At 38.9% G+C, this 21,273-nt stretch overlaps 1 protein-coding gene and 1 long non-coding RNA gene across 2 annotated transcripts; one reads left to right on the top strand and one right to left on the bottom strand.

Annotated features, from left to right (window-relative positions):
* Window positions 1-7,480: 7,480 nt before the first annotated feature.
* LOC119254698 (olfactory receptor 2AT4) lies at window positions 7,481-8,505 on the top strand. Its single transcript, XM_037521796.1, has one exon. The coding sequence runs from the start codon at window positions 7,514-7,516 to the stop codon at window positions 8,483-8,485; it is 972 nt and encodes a 323-aa protein (XP_037377693.1). The 5' UTR covers window positions 7,481-7,513; the 3' UTR covers window positions 8,486-8,505.
* Window positions 8,506-12,946: 4,441 nt separating this feature from the next.
* Window positions 12,947-19,225, bottom strand: LOC129146538 (uncharacterized). Its single transcript, XR_008553402.1, has 3 exons — window positions 19,139-19,225; window positions 16,812-16,896; window positions 12,947-12,967 (listed from the first exon to the last, which is right to left on the bottom strand). It is a non-coding gene; the product is annotated as an uncharacterized LOC129146538 (long non-coding RNA).
* Window positions 19,226-21,273: the final 2,048 nt, after the last annotated feature.

Here is a 21,273-nt window from a genome sequence, read left to right as displayed (position 1 = left end):
CAGACTCGGACAGGACGTTCAGAATTGTGTTTTTTGGTTTTGTTTTTTTTTGAAGATTTTTTTTTATTTATGCATACAAGAGCTGGGGTGCAGGCCAGAGATGAGGCAGTGAGAGGATTCACCAGAGACAGAGTAGGGAACAGAGCTGACAGATTGAAACACACTGCTGGGGGGAGCAGTGAGTAAGACAGGAGAAGTCTGCTGCACCCTGTGTGTGACCTCCCTGGCTGGGGATCGAACTTATTCTACAGTGGCTGTGGATAGCTTCAAAGTGTTATGTCTTAACCCCTTGCGCCACCAGGGAGGCCCCAATTTCTCATTTGCTCAAGACATGTTTTCTCTTCCTGGAAGAATTTAATGATAAGAGGAAATGATGTACTTGAAGGGCAAGGTCAAAGTTGGACATTCTGGTGACTGGTTCTTCTGTCCCGCTTCATCCTCCACCTGCACTGTACCTACCAGTAGGTAAGTCAAACCAAGGAAATGGGCCCTAAAAGATTCCTTTAGTCCTCAAGCATTGAAAACACTTCTGTAACGTGCGTTCAAAATAAAACCACTTAGTCTAAACCACAAAATAAATGTAGAGAAGTTCAGAAAATTTCTGATTTGTACCATGATGCTGCATGAGTGCTTTTTAAAAATAGCAAATATTAATTCTTCCAAAACCATTTTTTCAGTGCCCCCATCCAGCTGAGGCCCTATGCACATGCTTTGCTTGTCTGTTGCACAGGCCCACTCTGCCAAAATAGAAGTTTAGGGCAGGGAAGTGCTTCAGGGGGTTGAGCACATATGTCTCAACTTGTTGGTCTTGACTGTGGCCTCAAGAAGGTGGAACTCAGGGTGAGTTGATAATCCAGCCCAGCTGAGGGTCTAGTTCTAGTTCATTACCCACTTACTGTGTGACCTTGGGCAAATCACCACCCATTTCTGAGTGCCCTGTCTCAGTCCCCCATATGGACAATAAAGAGATCAGAATAAAACTATTTAGTCACTAATGACTTCTTCATTCCAGTTTTATGATTCTGCAGCAAAATGAGTTCAGTTTGGAAAGCTGCCTCTGGCTCCTGTGCCTGGAGCACTGAGTTCCGAGGGAGGGTGGCGGTGCATACTAAACAGAAACAGCCAAGCCCCATTACTGTCCTGCAAGTGCACCTGGGCTGGTGGAACCACAGAGACACAAACACAAGGGAGACAACCCAATTGGTCAGAGTGATGACAAAGGAAAGCACGGGAATGGTGGCGTCCAGAAGAGAGGGTCTGAGCTAGCCAGGCCAAAATAGGCCTCTGGAAGAGGGAATATTTGAACTTAGAACAAGGCTGCGGGTTGCCATTTGACCAGAGAAAGGAGGCTGCATAAAATAGGCTTTGAATGGAAGGCTAAGGAATCATCTTCTCTCATGAAAAATTCCCATCAACACTGGGTGGGAGCCAGGCCATCAGGTTCAAGATCTACCTCTGCTCCAAAGTTGTTGATTGACCTTTGAAATCTATTTTTAGATTTCACACACCCTTCCATCTCTTCCACTGTTTAATAGTAGAGGAGGGGGGAGGAGGAGGGCTACAACAGGACTTGATGGTTCTGAATTTCTGCCCCCCTAATACCCCAATTTAGTTTGACTCAGTGACATTCAATTAAAAATATACCTCTCCGAGTTATAACAACATGCAGGAAAATGTAGTCTGCATCAATGTGGGCGTAAGAATGACCTGGTGATTGACTAGGGCAGGTTGGGTCTGGTTCACCGAGGGTTAACTCTTTCAAATTAAGGAGCAGTCGTCTTGTTTTCCTGCCTGGGGGCTGAGCTCTCAAACTCTTTGTTTTCTTTCAAGAGAGCCTTCAAACACAGTGGTCTGTGACAGGTGTTTTTTAGAAATAGGTAGAACCAGCCTTCACTCATTGACAGAAAACCAGATCACCCACCACACTTAGGAGACTGAAGAATAAACTCAAATGAAAGTCATTGCTGGCAATAGCCATGTAATAAATGGAGCAGAAAAAAGGAAACATTTGCTCCAGTTTTTCCCCATATGAAAACTTAAGCTACTAGATTCTCCAGGGTACACGATGTAGAAGAAAGAGCCCTGGGCTGGGAGTCAGAAGCCTGGGTTCTAGTCCTGGCCTTGTGGCTGATGGCCCATGTGATCTTGGGCAAGTCCTTGTCCTTTTTGTCTATAAAGAAAGAAGTTGGCTAGACATTTCCAGGTTTAGCATTTTTACAATTTACTAGCATGAGAGATATTTCACTCTAAGAGAAATAGGACAGTTCTGAAAAAACCAGGGATGGCGTAATTTTAGTGTCATCAGGGTGGAAACGGCAATAATGAAAACATGACCATGGACTTGCTCATGAAACATTTATTCAAAGGGACATCCCCAAGGAGTCATTATTGTCCCTCAGCTGAAGACCTCCTGGTCCTTGGGGAGAGAGAAGCACACATCTCTGCTTCCTTGACAAGAGGAGAACAACCTCTGATCCAGGGGAGTTAGCCATTGGCACTTGTCACAAGAAGAGAGCTCATTTCTAGCAACAATGACTCCTAGACTCCTAAGGCCCAACTTACTGTAGAAACTTCTTACTTGGGGCTCAGGAAGCCTGCAGACCAATGGACCTGACATAGTCATCAGGAGCATCTGCTGAGCAGCCACAGCAGCTAGGAGGGAGGGGGAATCATAAAACACAAGGATGCCCTCCAAACGCTGCCTCTGCTTTCACTTAGATTCCTCCCACAAAAGACATCCTCTGCCATTACTTTCATTGTAATATGACAAAAAGTCACACACAGAAGCAAGATTTATGATGTTCAGTTGGGTTTGTTCATGTCTTTGTTTAATTAAGGTACAGCTCAGATAGAATGAAGTCCACAAATGTTAGGTATAAATATAGATATAACTATAGATCACAAAAGATACAGCACATATCCAGCAATCCAGACGGTTCCCTAGCACCCACCCCAGTCAACACTCCCCCCATACACACACAATGAAGCTACTGCTATAACCTCTATCATCATAGATTACTTTTTTTCTACTTTTATTGTTCATCTAAATGGGATTATACTGTATATAATCTTTTGGATATGGTCTCTCATTCAAAATTATGACTGTGAGCCTCATACATCTCTGCATATAACAGTTCATTCTTTTTCATTGCTCTATAGTATGCAAGAACATACCACATTTTGCCCATTCTACTGTTGATGAACACTTGGGTTGTTTCCACTTAGGAATGACAAATAAAACTGCTATGGACATTTTTTTATTGAAGTAAAATTTCCTATAAGTCATCATTCTATATATTTTTAAAATTTTTTTTGTCAAGGTTTAAAAGTGATAATTTTATCTTTTTAATATTTTAAGGTAACTTTGGTTTACAACACAGTATATGACCCAGAAATATAGGATCCTATCTCTTCAGGTGTATGTTACCATAGCACCACACACCACCAGGGCACCTATAGTCCTTCCATAGCATTGCGAAGTGAACAATTCAATGGTACATTCACATGTGAGTATCTAATTCCAAAATACTTTCAATGATTTAACATATTCAAATATAATCAAAATATTCTCATCACCTCCTAAATAAATATCCATATCCATTGAGCAGTCATTGCTTATCACTCCCACCACAACCCCCCACCCCCGCCCCACCTGCTGCCTCCTCCAATCTCTAGAAATCCCTAATCCTTCTATCTCTGTAGATTTGCCTGTTCTGGACATTTTACATATTGGAATTATGCAATGTGTGATTTTTTTATATTTGACTTCTCATATTAACCTAATGTTTTCAAGGTTCATCAATTGTAGCATATCAGTACTCCATTCCTTTTTATGGTGAATAATATTCCATTATATGGATAAATAATATTTTGCTTATCTGTTTATCAGTTAATGGACATTTGGGTTGTTTTATTTTTTTACTCTTATGAATAATGTTGGTATGAACATTCATGTCAAATTTTTGTGTGACATCTGTTTTCAGTTTTCTTAGATATATGCCTTGGGCTGTGAACATATTTATTCATGTCTCCTGTTGGTCTTTTTTTCTTGATTATATATTCAGGTGTGGAATTGCTTGTCGTAAGTTTTAGAAGGCTTTGTGAGGCAGTTGTATCATTTTACACACTTACAAGCCATGTATAAAAGTACCCGTTACTTCCCATCTCACCAAACTTGGCAGTCCTTTTCTTGTTGGCTGTTCTGGTGAGTATGTAGTGGTATCAGACTGTGTTTTAATTTGATTTACATTCCTATGATGATGAACAATATTGAGCACATTTTTATATGTTTGTTGATTCGTTGGATGTTCTCTTTTGTGATGTGCCTATTCAAGTCTTTTGCCCATTTTTTTCCCCTGTTAGATTGTTTACACTTTTCTTATTGGTTTGTTGTTGTTATTGTTGCTGTTGTTTTTTTACATGCTGGATATATATCCTCTGACATACATATTACACACACACATATATGAAAAATGTCTATTCCCAGTCTGCGTCTTGGCTTATCATCTCTTCATGTTGTATTTTTTAAATTGAGGTAAAATTTGCACAGAAGATAATGCACAGATTTTAAATGTATAATTCCATGGTTTCCATAAGTATAAATGTGCATGTAATCATCACACCACTCAATATAGGGAACACTCCCATTACTCCAGAAAGTATACTCTTGACCAATTTTTTTTTTTGCATAGAAGAATTGGGGTGTAGGCCAGAGGTGCGGGGGTGGTGGTGAGAGGATTCACCAGAGACAGAGTGGGGAGCAGAATAGGCAGTTACTGTAATAGGCAGTTAGAATAGGCAGTTACTGTACACTGCTGAGGAGAGCAGCGGGCGAGACAGAAGAGGTCTGCTGCACCATGTGGGTTAGCTCCCTGGCAGGTGATCAAACTCAGGGAGTAGCAGTGATCCTCTTCTTGCCCATTTTTTCTTTTATCAGTCTTTACCTTCATAGGCAGCCACTGTTTTGATTTATAATACCATCAATTAGCTTTGCCTGTCAACAAATTTAATATCAATTAAATCATATAGTAAAAACTCTATCTCTTTCTGGGTCTTTAGCTATTTTCTATTGCTCTATTTTCCAAGTCTCCAATCCTGTCTTATTCTGTGCCCAGTTTGCTATTATAATTACCCAATGAGTTCTTATTTTCAAACATTGGATATTTAATTTCTAAAATATTCATCTGATGCTTTGAAAAATAGATTCCAATTTTGTATTGAAAAATCTCTATTTTTAATCCATTTTATAACATTTTCTCCACCATATAAAGTATAGTTATCTAGGTGCACCTCAGAGATAGCATGAGTTCCTTTCCAGGTCACTACAATAAAGTAAATACTGCTATAAAATATTTCATAAAAGTTCTTTTTGTTTCCCAGCAAATATAAAAGTTGTGTTTACACTGTACACTATTACATGTGCAATAGCATTATCCTTTTAAAAAAAAATGACCTACATGCCTTTATTAACTACAATAGACAGATACAAAGTAAGCATGTGCTGTTAGAAAAATGGCACTGGTACACTTGCTCAACACAAGGTTGCAAGATTTGGAAAAAATAAAGAAGCCTTCCACAAACCAATAAGAAGAAGGCAACAGAAGGTTGAAGGTTTTTGCAAACCTTCAATTTACAAAAAAGAAAAAATAAATAAAAGCTATCTTCAAAGAACAATAAAGCAAAGTAAAATAACACGTGGTAGCTTGTACTGAAATCCTATTGGAATCATCTGTATATCTTTTTTTTCCTCTTGGTTGTTGTCACATTTTCCCTCCCTTTTGCAGCTCTAATATTTTTATCATGTGCTGGACACCATTTAAATAGAATCATGTAGGATTTAGATAATATTTCTCACCAGACACATCTCTCCCTTTCCTCTGGTAGAAGGTAGGAGAAGGGAATGATTGCCTTGGTCCAGTCTAGGCTTGAGTTAGACCAAGTCTGGCACTCAGTTTTAGTAAGATGTAGTCTAACTTTGCTTTGCTCTTAAGGAATGGCCCTCCCGAGTCTTGGGTTGATAGTTTGGCTGATCTCTGTCTCCTCAGCCCTGAAAAATGGTAGGAAATTTGTTTCTATTCTTTGGAATTTTTGAGCTGATGTCTTTAGCAAACCCTCCCCCTCCACACACACAACTTCAAAAAACTTGAATATGCTTAAAAATCTCTTAAGCTTAGAGAGATTTTTGGGATTATGGGAAATTTTACTCTGTCTTTTAAAACTCTTCACCTTAGCTCCCAAGCCTTCTTTGCATAACCCCCAAACTCAGAAGATGTCCTATGGGGAAAACTTGTTCTGCATTTAGAGTGCCTTAAATCTCCGATCTGTTTGCAAGTCCTTTTTGATTACCAAAAGCCTTGCCGTTTTATCTTCCTCTCATCAATGTCTTTCTGCCTGGGTCAAGTCCAAGCCACATGATGGGCCCAAAATAAAATATTTCCAAAGAAGAAAAATGCTGGTGATTCTCAGTTCACTTTTTTCCCTGAAGTTCCAATTAATCTCATCCTTGTTACACTTATGTTCCTCCATTTTTTTTTAATGTGATGTATAATTTATCCAGGTTTCTTACTTGTTGAAGTGGAAGTATGGGGCTACCATGACCTCTTCCATCCTACACAGGAGCAGAAGTCTGGATATCTAGCTTAAATGGCATCAAGAAGTACTACTACTCAAGGTATACAAGAGAAAAATAAGCTTAATAAGTATGTGAACAGCAGCAAATTGGAGAGAACATTGGAGAAAGTAATCCTTCCAAAGCAACATGGTGGAACTTTGAGTGAGTGCAAAAGTAGAATCACAATCTTAAGAACTTGACTTGAGATCTGATATCCCAAACCAAACATGAAACCTAAGGTGAAGGCCAGTAGAAATCTTTCCAAAGCATTTTTTGGGCCTCCCCAGTGGCGCAGCAGGTTGAGCGCAGTACTGTGAAGCTGTCCGCAGCCTCTGCAGTGCAGCTTCAATTTACGGCCAGCCAGGGAGATACCCACATGGTGCAGTAGACCTCTCCTGCCTCTCCCGCTGCTCCCTTCAGCAGTGAATTTTGTCAGTCTGCCTGTTCTGCAACCCTCTCTGTCTCTGGTAAATCCTCTCACCCTCTCATGCCTCTAGCCTGTACCCCAGCTCTCGTATAAATAAAATAAGTCTTTTTTTTAAAAAAGCATTTTTCAAAATCATAATTTCTGATTATTCTGGTAAAATGTAACTTTAAGGAAATAGAAGCTTCCCCTGCTTTTCATCACTGTATCATGTGAACACAGTGTGGTGACTCCTATTTGGCAGGTTTTACATAAATTAATAATTGACAACAGAAGGTAGGACTTTGGGTTCACATAGGGGTTGAATACCACAGCCCATCCTCAGGCCTCTAGAGTTGGTTGTAAATAATAGCGGTTATATTAATTATCAAGTAAACACAAATCCTTATTCCAGAATCTTTTCTTTCTATGGTTTCCAGATACTCCCAGTGTTCTGATGCTCCAGCTGCCCATCTGCAGAGCTCCGTCTCTGTCTCACTATGGAGACTACAACCTGTAATGGATCGGTGGATGGCTCCCCAGTATTCTATCTAGTGGGCATCCCTTCTCTCCCTGAATCCTTCTTCCTCCCTGTGTTTTTTATTTTCTTGCTCTTCTATGTTCTCATCCTTATGGGGAATGCCCTGATCTTGGTGGCTGTGGTGGCAGAACCCAGTCTCCATAAGCCCATGTACTTCTTTCTAATCAACCTCTCTGTCCTGGACATCCTCTTTACCACAACCACTGTCCCCAAGATGCTGTCCCTATTCCTACTTGGGGACCACTTCCTCAGCTTCCCTGCCTGCTTATTGCAGATGTACCTTTTCCAAAGTTTCACATGCTCTGAAGCCTTCATCCTGGTGGTCATGGCCTATGATCGCTATGTGGCTATCTGCCGCCCGCTGCATTACCCTGTCCACATGACCCCCCAGAACAACGCTGCACTGGCGGCCAGTGCCTGGTTCATTGCCCTGCTCCTGCCCATCACAGCAGTGATAAAGACCTCCCAGATGGCATATAACAACATCGCTTACATCTACCATTGCTTCTGTGACCACTTGGCTCTCGTTCAGTCCTCCTGCTCTGACACAGCCCCCCAGACCCTTATGGGCTTCTGCATTGCCATGGTGGTGTCCTTCCTGCCCCTTCTCCTGGTGCTTCTCTCCTATGCCCACATCCTGGCTTCAGTGCTTCGCATCAACTCCCGAGAAGGACGCTCAAAAGCCTTCTCCACCTGCAGCTCCCACCTCCTGGTGGTTGGCACCTACTACTCATCCATTGCTGTGGCCTACGTGGCTTACAGGGCTGACCTGCCCCTTGACTTCCACATCATGGGCAATGTAGCATATTCTATTCTCACGCCAATCCTCAACCCTCTCATCTACACACTGAGAAACAAAGATGTCAAGGCAGCCATCACCAAAATCGCATGTATCAAGATCCAGTCTGGGACAGGAGCCCTTGATCTTTAAATGCAACTAATTCTTTCAGAACACCATATAACAATGGCCAGCACAGAGTACAAACTCAACGATTTTTTTAAAAAGTAAATATAGAATGGTAAATTTATGGTGAATAATATGATATGAAATAAATGGTGAAAATAGAATAATTAAAGAAAATTTAATTGAGCAGACAGCTCCAACAGTGGTTTTCAGTGCAAGAGAATCATGCTTCTCTTTATAGAAAATCTTAAGTTGTTGTATGTGAATTTCACTACTTAGCAACTCTAAAAATTTTTTTTAAAGAAATACCTGCATTAAGTAAGAAATATCTTTTATAAGTAAAGTTAAACAAAGAAACCAAATAGGAGACATATTATAGGGAAAAGGAAAATATCCAAAATGCATACAGAGTTCCTAAAATTTTAAAGAGCTGACCTGGACACATTTATCAATAGGGAACTAATTAAACAAACTGTGAAGATACACAATATAATTATAAAAAGGAAGTGAGGACACTCCCTACATACTAATATGGTGTCATCTCTAGGATATGCTTTTAATTGAACAAAATAAGATGTAGAATGTGTTTTATTAAAAAAAAAGAGATATGTCTTAAATTTCAGGTAGAACAAGAAAGATTAAGCTCATGAACTAATAAGTATATTTACCAATAAGAGGGAAGGCTTGGGTTGGGGGGATAAGAATGGAAGCAAGATGGGCTTAAAGGTACTATTTGACTTTAGGTGTATGTACAGTTGTTACATAATTAAAAGAAATTAAAAAGCAAGACCCTCTATTTAGAATAAACAGAAACACTTGGCCTTGGCTGTTTATCAAATTAATGGCATGATATGCAGAAAATTACTAGCAACTTTAAAAGCAGAAGGAGTTAATATAAAAACAAGAAAAATTATAACAACTTCTTAAAGCAATTGAGGAGTTTTTTAAAATATATAGACATATAGTTTTTAAAATAGTATACTACATTTAAATTATATATTTCTATAGCTAGTGTCATTTTTAACATTTTATTTTGAAATGATTTATATTTACAGAAAGTTGTGAAGATAACACAGTTTTAATTTACCCTTCATCCAGCTTCCCCTAAAGAGAACATTTCACATAGCTATTTAACATTTATCAAAGCTAAGACATTAACATTGATACTATGAACTAAACTGTAGACTTTACCAAATTCCTCCAATTTTACCACTAATGCTGTTTTTCACCCTAGTATCCAATCCCAGATATTATGGTGCATTTAATAATCACATCTCCTTAGTTGACTTTCTTGGTCTCTCCTTATCTTTCATGACCCTGGCAAGTTACTAAATGAAAGAAGCCAATCTGGAGAGACTATATACTGTGTGATTCCAACTATGTGACATTTTAGAAAGGCAAAACTATGGAGGCAGTAAAAATATCAGTGGCTGCAGGATTAGGGCAGGGAAGGGATGAACAGGCAGAGCACAGAAGATTTTTAAGGCAGTGAAACTATTCTGTGTGATATTAAATACATTATGCATTTGTGTTAGTCCATAGGATGTGAAGAGTGAATGCTAATATAAACTCTGAACTTTGTTTTTTTGTGTGTGTGTGCTTATAGCCTTTATTTATTTATTTTTTAAAAAAATAATAAATTTTATTTTTATATTCCCCATACAATTGTAACCCCCCCATTCTGACCCCAATCCCTCCCCTCCCGCCCCCCACCCCCAAAAAGTGTCTCTGGTTCATAGTTTTTTGTTGATTTTGACTTTTACTTTCTTATAGTTATTCATTTTCCTGGTCCCTTATTTAAGTTTTCTAGATTCCTGCTATGAGTGAGACCATCCGGTATTTTTCTTTTTCTTTCTGGCTTATTTCGCTGAGCATGATCCCTTCCAGCGCCATCCATGTTGCTGTAAATTGCATGTGTTTATCTTTTTTGATTGCTGAGTAATATTCCATGGTATATATGTACCACATCTTCTTGATCCAGTCATCTATTTTTGGGCATTTGGGCTGTTTCCAAAGCTTAGTTATTGTAAATAGAAGCTCTGAACTTTGAATGACAATAAGTCAATGTTGATTTATGGATTGTAACAAATGTTCCACCATGATGGGTGATGCTGATAGTGGGGGAAGGTGGGGGGCAGGAGTCGTGGTGCAGGGAATTCACTTTCAATTTTTCTGTGAAGCTAAAATCGCTCCAAGAAATAGTTTATTAATTTAAAAAAAGGGAATTATCAGGTATTTTGCAGAATATTCCTCAATCTGAAATTTGTAACATTTTATCATGAATGAACTTAGGTTATAGATTCTGGTTTGATTGAGGTAAATACATCAGTGAGCAAATGATATCAATATGACGTATTAACCTGGGACTGGAATTGCTGGGTGTAATGTTCGTGTATGTTTAGCTTAATAAAAAAAAACTGGTAAACTGTTTACCAAAGTGGTATACCATTTAGAATCCCCCAAGCGATGAGAGAGAGAGTCCCTGCTGTTCTGCATCCTTGCCAGCAATTAGTTTTGTCTAGGTTGTTGCTTTTTAATTGTAGTCATTCAATTAGATGTGTAGTGATATTTCATTGTGGTTGTAATTTAATTATATTTTCCTATGACTAATAATATTGGGCATCTTTAATATGCTCATTTTTTCCATCTATACATCTTCTTTGCTGTGGTCTGTTCAGATCTTTTGCCCATTTTTTATTTGCTTGCTGTCCGACTGTGGAATTTTAAGAGTTCTTTATATATTCTAGATATTTAAGTCCTTTACCAGATATGTGATATGCATATAGTTTCTTCCAATCAATGACTGGCCTTTACTTTCTCTTTAGTGTCTTTTGTAGAGGAAAAATTTGCAACTTTGACAAAGTCCAAGTTATCGATTTTCCTTGCATGACTTAAACTCTTCAACTCATATATAAATACTCACGCTCAGATTGTGCAGATTTTGCCCCATAGAAAACAGGACATTTCTAGATGTTTTCTTCTAGTTTTATTATTTTACATTTTCCACTTCAGTCTATGAATAGTTTTTAGAACTCATTTGTTTACAATGAGATTAATTGCTTAATTAATTTTAATTGTCTCTCCATTCCCTGCTCCAGCCCTTGCCAATCAACATTTCACTTTCTGTCTCTATAGTTTTGACTACTCTGTATACCTTATATAAGTGGAATTGCACCACATTTGTCCTTTTGTGAGTGGTTTATTTCACTTTTTATAATGTCTTTAAGTAAAGAATATAATTGTAGGCTAGAGGGGTTTTTCTTTTAGCCCTGTATGCCATCCCATAGTCTGTTGGCGCCATAGTTTCTGTTGAAAAGGCATCTATCAGTCCTATTGTTGCAACACTAAAAGGCAATATCATCCTTTCTCAGGCTACCTTTTAGTTTTTCCCTTTAACTTTTATTTTCAGCGGTTTAATTATGATGCAGTATGGTTTCTTTGTTGTTGTGTTCTTTTTTGGCTTGGGATTTTCTGAGCTTCTTACATCTGTGCGTTGATTATTTTTTTTACCACCCGTTTGGAAGTTTCTCAGACATTATCTCTGTACAAATTGTTTCTGCATCAGTCTCTCTCCTTCTATTTCTGGGACTTGAATTGCATGCAGGTTAGACCTTTTGACCAAGACCCACAATATTTTGTGCTTTCTAAATTTTTAATTACTTTTCTCTCTGATTCATTTTGTATATTTTCTATTAATAAATCTACCAGATTGCTCATCTTTTCTTATAAAGCCAATCCCAAAAGTTTTTAAGTTCACATACTGTATTTCTCAGTTCTGAAATGTTCATTCATTCTGTTTTATGGATTCCAGTTCTCTCTTGAAATTCTCCATTAGTTCTATTTTGTTTACCTCTTCCTCTATATTGGGAACTATGTTCATTTTAATTAATTAAAGATCCCTGAGTAATAAGCCAAATCTTAAGTGTCTTCCTAGTCTTTAAGAAAACATACACTATTTCTTTTTTGTCTCAGGGGAGAACACACACTCATTCCCCCAATACCACAAATGATGCATCGAGTTTCCCACATTGGGGGATTCTCAGGGGTCAGCACACCCAGAGTGTGGGGGAGACTCACCCTGGGAAAAGCACTTTCATGATCACTTTCCAGCTAAGTATAAACACACACTATTTCCAGGAACTGTGACAGCTCCCAGGACTTCAGAGTGAACCCATGTTGTTGTTTGCTTTCTGTAGATATCTATTCTCCTTCTGAAAAATAGTTCGTGGTCCTGGAGTAGACTGAATGTCTGACAGGGAACACTAACCCACTGTGGATTTCAAGCAGCCCTTGATAAGCTGGGGATTCACTTGAACAAACAAAACATGAAATTGGTTATTTACTTTAATCCAGTGGACGTGATAAACGTTCGATTAGTTCGGGCAGATCCTGAATGCACAAGGAAGCTGCATGACAGGTGGCTCCTACTTCCAAAACACACAGTCTGGTTCACGGACACCTGCCCACCTTCTTCAACAGCATCATGGAAAATCCTCCACGATCAACACCCTGAAGAAGAAAAAAACTCAAGTCTTGTTTATAAATAGCTCTTCAAAATGTTCTTGGGCTGCCCAAAAGTGGATTGCTCTTGTGTTACAGCCCCAGTCAGAAAAGTCTGGAGGGAGTAAGAGGGTCATGTCAGCGTATTGGTTTTTTCACCTGGTATCTTTAACGCCCCTGGGAGGTGAAGTGGAAGCAGTATGGAGTTATACAAGTTTATGAGCAATGGCTAATGGGTTTGCTGGAGTATGAAGAACTTAGAACAAGATAAGAGCCCTGGAGAAGAGTTCCAGTGATGGATCTCTCAGAATGCGCATCAACTGTGAAGATATTTGTGTCTCATGTAACTGTTTGCCAAAGGGCATTCATAGTAGAAGAAAAAGTCCCCAAACTATCAAGAGTAGGCAGATTAAGTTGACAAGATGATCCAAACCATGGACATCAGCCAAGCTTGTGATGAGAATGAAGACTAATGGCGTGAAGTCCTGAGCCCTTGAGGGTTGTTAATGATGCTCTTCTCATTACCAGCTCAGGAGCGACTTCATGCATATACCTCCCTCACAAGTGTGCTGCAAGAGATGCCAGGGAATCAGTCCCTGAGGAGTGTGGGTGCAGCGCCCTGTGGGAGCACCATCTTGAGGGAAGAACCCCAGCCCAAGAGTCCTGTGTGAGAGGAAGAATTGAGTGCTTAATGGACAGTGGCCCAGCCTCCAACAAGCTTTTTCTTTGGAGACACCAGTGTGGACCAGGCCTAGCACGTGAGCAGATCGAGGGATGGAGAAAAGCAGAGAAAGCTGGGGTTGAAGTCAAGACCAGGCTCAGGAAGACTGATTGAGCAGGCACAAGAGGGAGGCACCCAGAATCCAGGTTGGCTGTGTAAACATGGGCTGCGGGATCTTGGCCTACGTATCCTGGAAGGTCTGAACACAGGAATGTGCCCGGAGGTGGGATCAAATCATCTGGGCCAAGGGCTGCCCGTAAGAAAGAAGGCTGATGACAGTAGTAATCACTGGGAACACTGGTACACTTGGAGCTCTTACATGTCCAATTCTTCTGTAAATATGGTCTAAGCATCTCTCCATCAAGACTCACAACAACCCCAGGAGGTCTCAGATGAGGGGGAAAGACTCAGTGACTTGTTCAGGTTCTTAAGGCTAGGGGCAGGTGTTGGGAATCCAGTTCTTTCCAACTCATAAGTCCGCACGCTTCACCATTAAGATCCACATGACACAATGAAGGCAAAGATCCAAGTTTGCAGCAGCTCATTATGTGGGAAAGCCTTGCCCCCTCTGCCCTGGGGCAGTGACAACCACTCTGCCAGACACAGAGGGGACACCTCTAAGTGTTCCAAACTGGAAACCTCTCAGAGATCCTTTCCTCCAAATCCTTTACTGCACAGATGAGAAAACCAAGTTTCAGAGGCCTTAAGTGACAGCAAGCACTTGTTAGAGCTAATCCAAGAGCCCAGTGGAGCTCAGCCCCCCACAGCAGGCTGGCTCCAGAGCAACCTCTGCTCCCACTCCTCACCACCATGGCCTTGTCCTGACCCACAGTTTCTTGTTTGTTGAAGGACATAACCTCTCTGCAGTGTTGGGCAATGGTGGGTGATGATGTAGGTGAAGTGTGTGTCAGGTTGGACTTTCAGGTGACTCGGTTTTCTGTCCTTCCATGTTCGCCACCAGCACTGCAGCTGGCTTAGAGACTATCCCAATAAGGACGACCTGCTGGGGCAAGTTCTGTGCCCTGGGAAATAGCACCTGTAAGTCCCTAAGCCCAGGGCTGCATTATCAAGATGCAGCATGGAACTCAAAATAAAACGAGAACCCTAACCTGTAAAATAAGTAAGTATAAGAAAGTCCAAAATGTTAAACTTCCCTTAATTCTCAGTCACACCATACTATCCCATCCATGACAATGGGGAGTTAAGTAGAGAAGTTTCCCTTTATCCGTAGAATGTTGTGTCTACAACCTTCCCTCTTTCTCAAAAGCAATCCTAAGTACTCCTTCTTGACCATGTTGCCAGCCCAGGCTCCTCATTCCCGCCATATTCCCTGGTGCTTTCTGCCCCTACTCCACTGCCACCCAATAAACAACTCCCAAAGTATCACCACGTGAAGTTCTTTTTTGTGCACCTTGTCCTCTGCTATCAATTCCAGTTTCAGTTCAGGGCTTCAGCTGTGTCCCTAGGTGAGCTTCATGACATCCTCTCACCTTCAGTCCCCCTTCTAGATGGAACAATGAGTTCATCATGGAGACTGGATGTAGTGATCAGAATCCCAGCCACCTCCATCCTCACTCACTATTTCCTTCTAGCTACTCCTAAATATTTATCATGAGTAAACATGAAGTAACAACATCAACAACTATAACAATAATAATGTTCCTTTTTTACTGCTAAGCTCACCTGGTGATTGGCACCGTTGTTCTGTATTTCCTAGTTAAAAAACTAATTTCACTTTTGTGCATCAAAAGACACTAGCAAGAAAGTGAAAAGAAAACCCATAGAATGAGAGAAAATACTTGCATAGCATCAGTGTGATAAAGATTTAATATCCAGATTATATAAAGAACTCCTACAATTCAATAACAAAAAAAAACACTCAAATAAAAATGGGCAAAGAAATTAAAAAGATGTTTCTCCAAAGAAAATATGAAAATGGAAAATAAATATATAAGAAGATGCTGAATATCTTTAACGATGAGGGGAATGCAAATCAAAACCACATGAGCTACACCTCACAACCAATAGGATGGCCATTATCAGAAAATGGAAAACAAGCAGCTATAAGATAAGGTGAAATTGGAACCACTGTAGAAGAAACTCGCACAGCCACCATTGAAAACAATATGGTTATTCCTCAAAAAATTAAACCTACAATTACCAAATGATCCATCAATTCCACTTCAGGGTTTGTATCCAAAAGAATTGAAAGCATTGATCTAAGACATATTTATATACCTATTTTCATAGCAGCGTTATGCATAATAGCCAAAAGGCAGAAGCAATCCATATGTCCATCGACAGATAAAAAGATAAACAAAATGTGGCGTCTCATATATACATACATTGCAATAAAATTGAGCCTTAAAAAAGGATGAAATTGTGATACAAACTAAACATGGCTGGCTTCCTTTCTGTCAGATGCCCATCTCCAGACCCATCAACTGTGGCCAGAGGGAAATGCATGGAGTTCAGGCACTTGTATCATGTAGTTGTTATGAAGATTGAATGAAACTAGGTGATTTCATCTACAGACTGCCTTGTTCCTCTCCAGCCCCATTTCATGAACCCTGGTGAAGGTGCTACCACCTTCACTCTCCTGATGGAGCACGACAATCCCTTCATTACTCCCCCCACATGCCATTTCATAAGTGTCCAGAATGGACTTTCTCACACCTAAGTCTGGTCACATTACCACCCTCAACATTACTTAATAGTTTCCCCTCATTTGGCCCTAAATTATCTCCTTTTTTTAAAAAAAGATTTATTTATTTATGCATAAAAGCCCTGAGGTGTAGGCCAGAAGTGTTGGTGGGGGGAGGTGAGACGATTCACCAGAGACAGAGTAGGGAGCAGAGCAGGCAGACTGACTGAAATCCACTGCTGAGGGGAGCAGCGGTGAGACAGGAGAGATCTGCTGGACCATGTGAGTCAGCTCCCTGGCCAGGCATTAAACTCATGCCTCAGTGGCTGGTCATAGCTTGATAGCACTGAGACTTAACCCCTGTGCCACCAGGAGGCCTCTAAATGATCTCTTTGACTTTATGTCTCAACCTGGCCTCTCTTGTGGTAATTTTGAACTTATCTCAATTTCTCAAACACATCAAGTTTTCATTCTCACAAAATACTCACACTTTTCTCCTTGTCTCTGTCAGTCAAAATCTTACCCAGGCCTCTCCTGAAATACCACTTTCTTGGGGGAACTTGTCCTGGCACCCTGCAATGTGAAGTAAAAGCCATTTATAGGTACCATTTTAACATTTTATAACTCCCCCATTGAGCCACTTCCTTGAAATAGCCCTGAGAAGAGAGTTCAGGGCATGTTATGCCCATTGGTCCGTGCAGACTCCTTGCTTGTTTTATTTATCTTCTCTTATCCCCTAGTCCACCCAGTTCCTTTTCACACCTAAGCACCCACTCTGATTTCAGACGTATGCCTATAAATGTAATCATATCTTTGTATCATATGTAGAATGTTGTTTGCATATGTATATAACTTTACATCTACAAAAAAAGAATTGTATTTCATGTCTCTCTTTCTTACATTTCTCACTCAAATCTGTTTTTTAGATTTGTCTGTGTTATTAAGTATACATCTCCTTTCATGGGTTGCCATTGATGCATGATACTCAACAGTTTGATTTCATCACATTTTACTTTTCCCTTCTCCTAGTGAAGGACACTTAAATTGCCTCCAAGTCTTTGCTACCACGATGTCTTATGAATGTTCTTGTATGTGCCCGTTCATGAACCCATGGAAGATTTTCCATGGAATGTATAATAAGAGTCAAGTAGATTAGTCACAGGGTGTACATACATTGTAATTCAACAGAGGTCCCTTCATCTGCAGATTCTGTTATTTGCAAATTCATTGACTCACTAACCCCAAAAGCAATACTCTTGGCATTTTCTGTATCCCTTATGGACAAGCTCAGAATAGCAAAATAGCTGAGACATCCACGCACACATTTCCAATTGAGAAAGTAAGGAAACACTCTGCTGTCTAGTGTTGGCTCTCATTTTATAATCCTGTCCTTTCCATGGTCTGTAGTGATGTATTTTTCACTATTTTTGGTATTGTTGCTGATTTTGGTCATTTCACTGTTTAAAATGGTACCTGAACATAGTGCTAAGACACAAAAAGCGTTCTTGAGCACAAGTCTATGATGCGCCTTAAGGAGAAATTACATTGTAATTTCACTCATGAGTTCTTTGTTAAAGAGTCAACAACCGGTATTAAATCAGAAACACACACAGAAATATATAAGGTTTTGCACTGGTCAGCTGACAAAAATGTGACCAGAAGCCTGCAAGACCCTGTCTCCCCTAAAAGAATGACTCAGTGTTCACTAATTCAGTGTTCACGGCAACCTTCTAGAGTATAACTTCTGCAAGAAATTAAAACCTACTGTACATTGATAGTTTCCTAGAGTGGAGGTACCAATTACACGCCAAAGCTATGCAAGTCCCATCTCCCCACAGCCTCACTAATTTTTGGTAGCACCCAACTTTCTAATGTTTTGCCCTTCGTATAAGGCTAATGTGGAGACTCTCTGTTTAATTTGGTCACTAATGACTCATCTCTGTATACACTTGCTGGCAACTTTTACATCCCCTTTTGTGAGTTGCTTATTGAGAATCTTTGCTCATTTGCTTTGGGCTTCCTATATTATTTTATTGCTTTCAGGACTTCTATATGCTTTTTCCTGGGCAACTTTAAATATCGCAAAGATTCTTAATTTTGACATACTCAATTTTTTTACCTTTTGTTAGATAGGCTTTTGCTGTTTTCTTAGCACTGTATCACAAAGGTATCCCTCAACATTTTCTCTCATTAGCTTCATAGTTTATCTTCACACTTAAATGTGGAATTCATTTGGAGATCCTCTCTATTTAACGTGCAAAGTTGACATTCTGTTTTATTTTCAACCTAGTGAAAGCCATTTTTCTCAAATGAATTTTTTAAAAATTTGTCCTTCTTTGTTGCTTTATTGTGCCATGTTTTATCAATTTCATATTCCTAGACCTCTTGTCTACTTTCATTTCTTTCTATTATGCATTTGTCTATTGCTTGTCAGTCAATGCCATACTATTTTATTATTATAGTTCGCAGTATTTGTATTTTTACCTGTCTGATTCAAGAAACCGCTTCTCACCTTTCATATTTTGCAAAGTTGACTTACCTATTTCTTTGTCTTTATTCTTTCATTTAAGTTTTTAAATATACTTACCAGCCTCCTTGAAAATCTAGCAACAATTTTTGAGATTGCAGTATGCTACTCCTTCCATTGATTTTATAACTTCCCATTTACTCAAATCTTCTTTTATGTCTTTCATTCAAATTTTAAATTTTTTCACCAAACATGAGAGTCATTTTGCTATGAACTTCACAATTGTGCTACTATTATAAAAGTTAGTATAGAGTTCTTGTAGCCCTTACCACACTGAATTATAATTACCTTGTTATGCTTGTACATATTCTTCAGTGGACTGCATGCCAGGTAAGGATAGGCCTTCTTCATCCCTGCATGCTCAGGACCTCCCAGGGGTCTGGAACATAGTACTGACTTAATAAATAGCTCTGTTTTTTGGACATTTGGGTTGTTTCCATAGCTTAGCTATTGTAAACAGTGCTGCTATAAACATAGTGGTGCAGGTGCTCTTTGGAATTGATGTTTCTGTGTCCTTTGGGTAAATACCTGGGAGTGGAATTGCTGGATCATATGGAAGATCCATAGATGACTGGATCAAGAAGATGTGGCACATATACACCGTGGAATATTACTCAGCAATCAGAAAAGATAAACTCATGCAATTTGCAGCAACATGGATGGAGCCGGAAGGGATCATGTTCGCGAAATAAGCCAGAAAGAAAAAGAAAAATACCAGATGGTCTCACTCATAGCAGGAATTTAGAAAACCTAAATAAGGGACCAGGAAAAAGACTGATTAAAATAAAGTAAAAATCAAAATCAGCAAGCAACTATAAACCAGAGACACACTACGAGGGGGAGGAGGGAGTAGGATAAAAACAATGGGGGTAGGAATTGTATGGGGACTAAAACTGAGATAAAAATGCATACATTGTGCAAAAATGAAAAATGATGTTAAAAATATAAAATTAAAATAATAATAATTAATAAATAAGTAGCTCTGTCTTTAGCACATGGCATTTATTTTCTATCACTATCTGAGTAACCATTTCATCAATCTTACATTGTATTGATGACTAGACTCACACCAAAAAGAGAGCAGATGTGCTTCCCAAAGACTCAGAATAAATGAAAAAAAAAAAAAACTGGAGCCATTGCCTAGTTCTCCTGGCTAAGATCCATTTTCTTTCCATTAAGCGTCCCTCCACTTAACCTCATGGGAAGAGCAAATAGGAATATTCATACATAGCAAGTAAAATTACTGGGTTGTTGTAAAAGTCATGACGTATTGTTTTCTGTTTTCTGGCAAAAATGTGTCATGACATTTCTGACAACCCAGTAGAATCAAAGATCAATTTTCCTCAAGAGGGTCATGAGCCAGGAAGGTGATACTTTGTATCACAGAATCCCAAGTTGCTCCTTCCCTGGCTTCCCAATCCTCTACACCTAAATGCATCCCAATTGGAAGGGAAGAAGTAAAACTGTCTCTATTCATCATATGACTGGATGTTATATATAGAAAATCCCTGAAAATCAACAAAAAGCTTCTAGAGCTAATAAACAAATTTAGCAAAGTTGTAAAGTAAAAGATCAGCACACAAGAGTTAGTTGTATTTCTATATGCGAGCAATAGAAAATGTGAAAAGGAAATTAAGAAAACAATTTTATTTACAATAGCATGGAAATGCTTACAAATAAAGTTAGTCAAGAATGTGTGAGACTAATAACTGAAAAATTTTAAATATTGCGAAGAGAAATTAAATATCTAAATAAATGGAAATACACTCCAAATTTACAGATTGGAAGATATAATGTTGTTAAGATGACAATACTCCTCCTCAAGGTAATTCATAGATTCAAGGTAATCCTTACCAAAATCCAAACTGCCCTTTTTTCCAAAAATGAAATATTTGATCCTAAAATTGATATGGAATTACAAGGGAGCTTGAATAACCAAAAATCTTGAAAAAGAATTTCAAAATTGAAGGATTCATACTACCTAATTTCAAAACTTATTATAAAACTATAGTAACACAAACAGTATGGTGTTGGCATAAATATAGACAAATGAATTAATGCAATAGAATTGAGAATCTGGAACTAAACCTATGTAAAGTCAATTGATTTTTGACAAGAATACCAAGACCATTCAAAGAGGCAAAAATAGTTTTTTCAATAAACAGTGCTGGGTAACCACTGCAAAAGAATGAAATTGGGTCATTACCTCACACTCTGTTTAAAAGTTAACTCAAACTGGATCAAAGACTTTAATGGAAGAGTTAAAGGTGTTGAATTATAATATTGGACACCTGAAACTTATGTAATATTGTAAACATTATGTACAACTAGAAGAAAATATCTTCATGACCTTAAAATTGACCATTGTTACTTAGCTATGATAAAAATGACAAAAAATAGATAATTTTGACTTCATCAAAATG

This window comes from Talpa occidentalis, unplaced genomic scaffold (genome assembly GCF_014898055.3).
Source record: "Talpa occidentalis isolate TD23 unplaced genomic scaffold, MPIMG_talOcc4v2.1 talOcc4.3, whole genome shotgun sequence".
NCBI lineage: Eukaryota > Metazoa > Chordata > Mammalia > Eulipotyphla > Talpidae > Talpa > Talpa occidentalis.
Note: the sequence above shows the minus strand (reverse complement) of the source record. Positions and strands in the feature narration are given on the sequence as shown.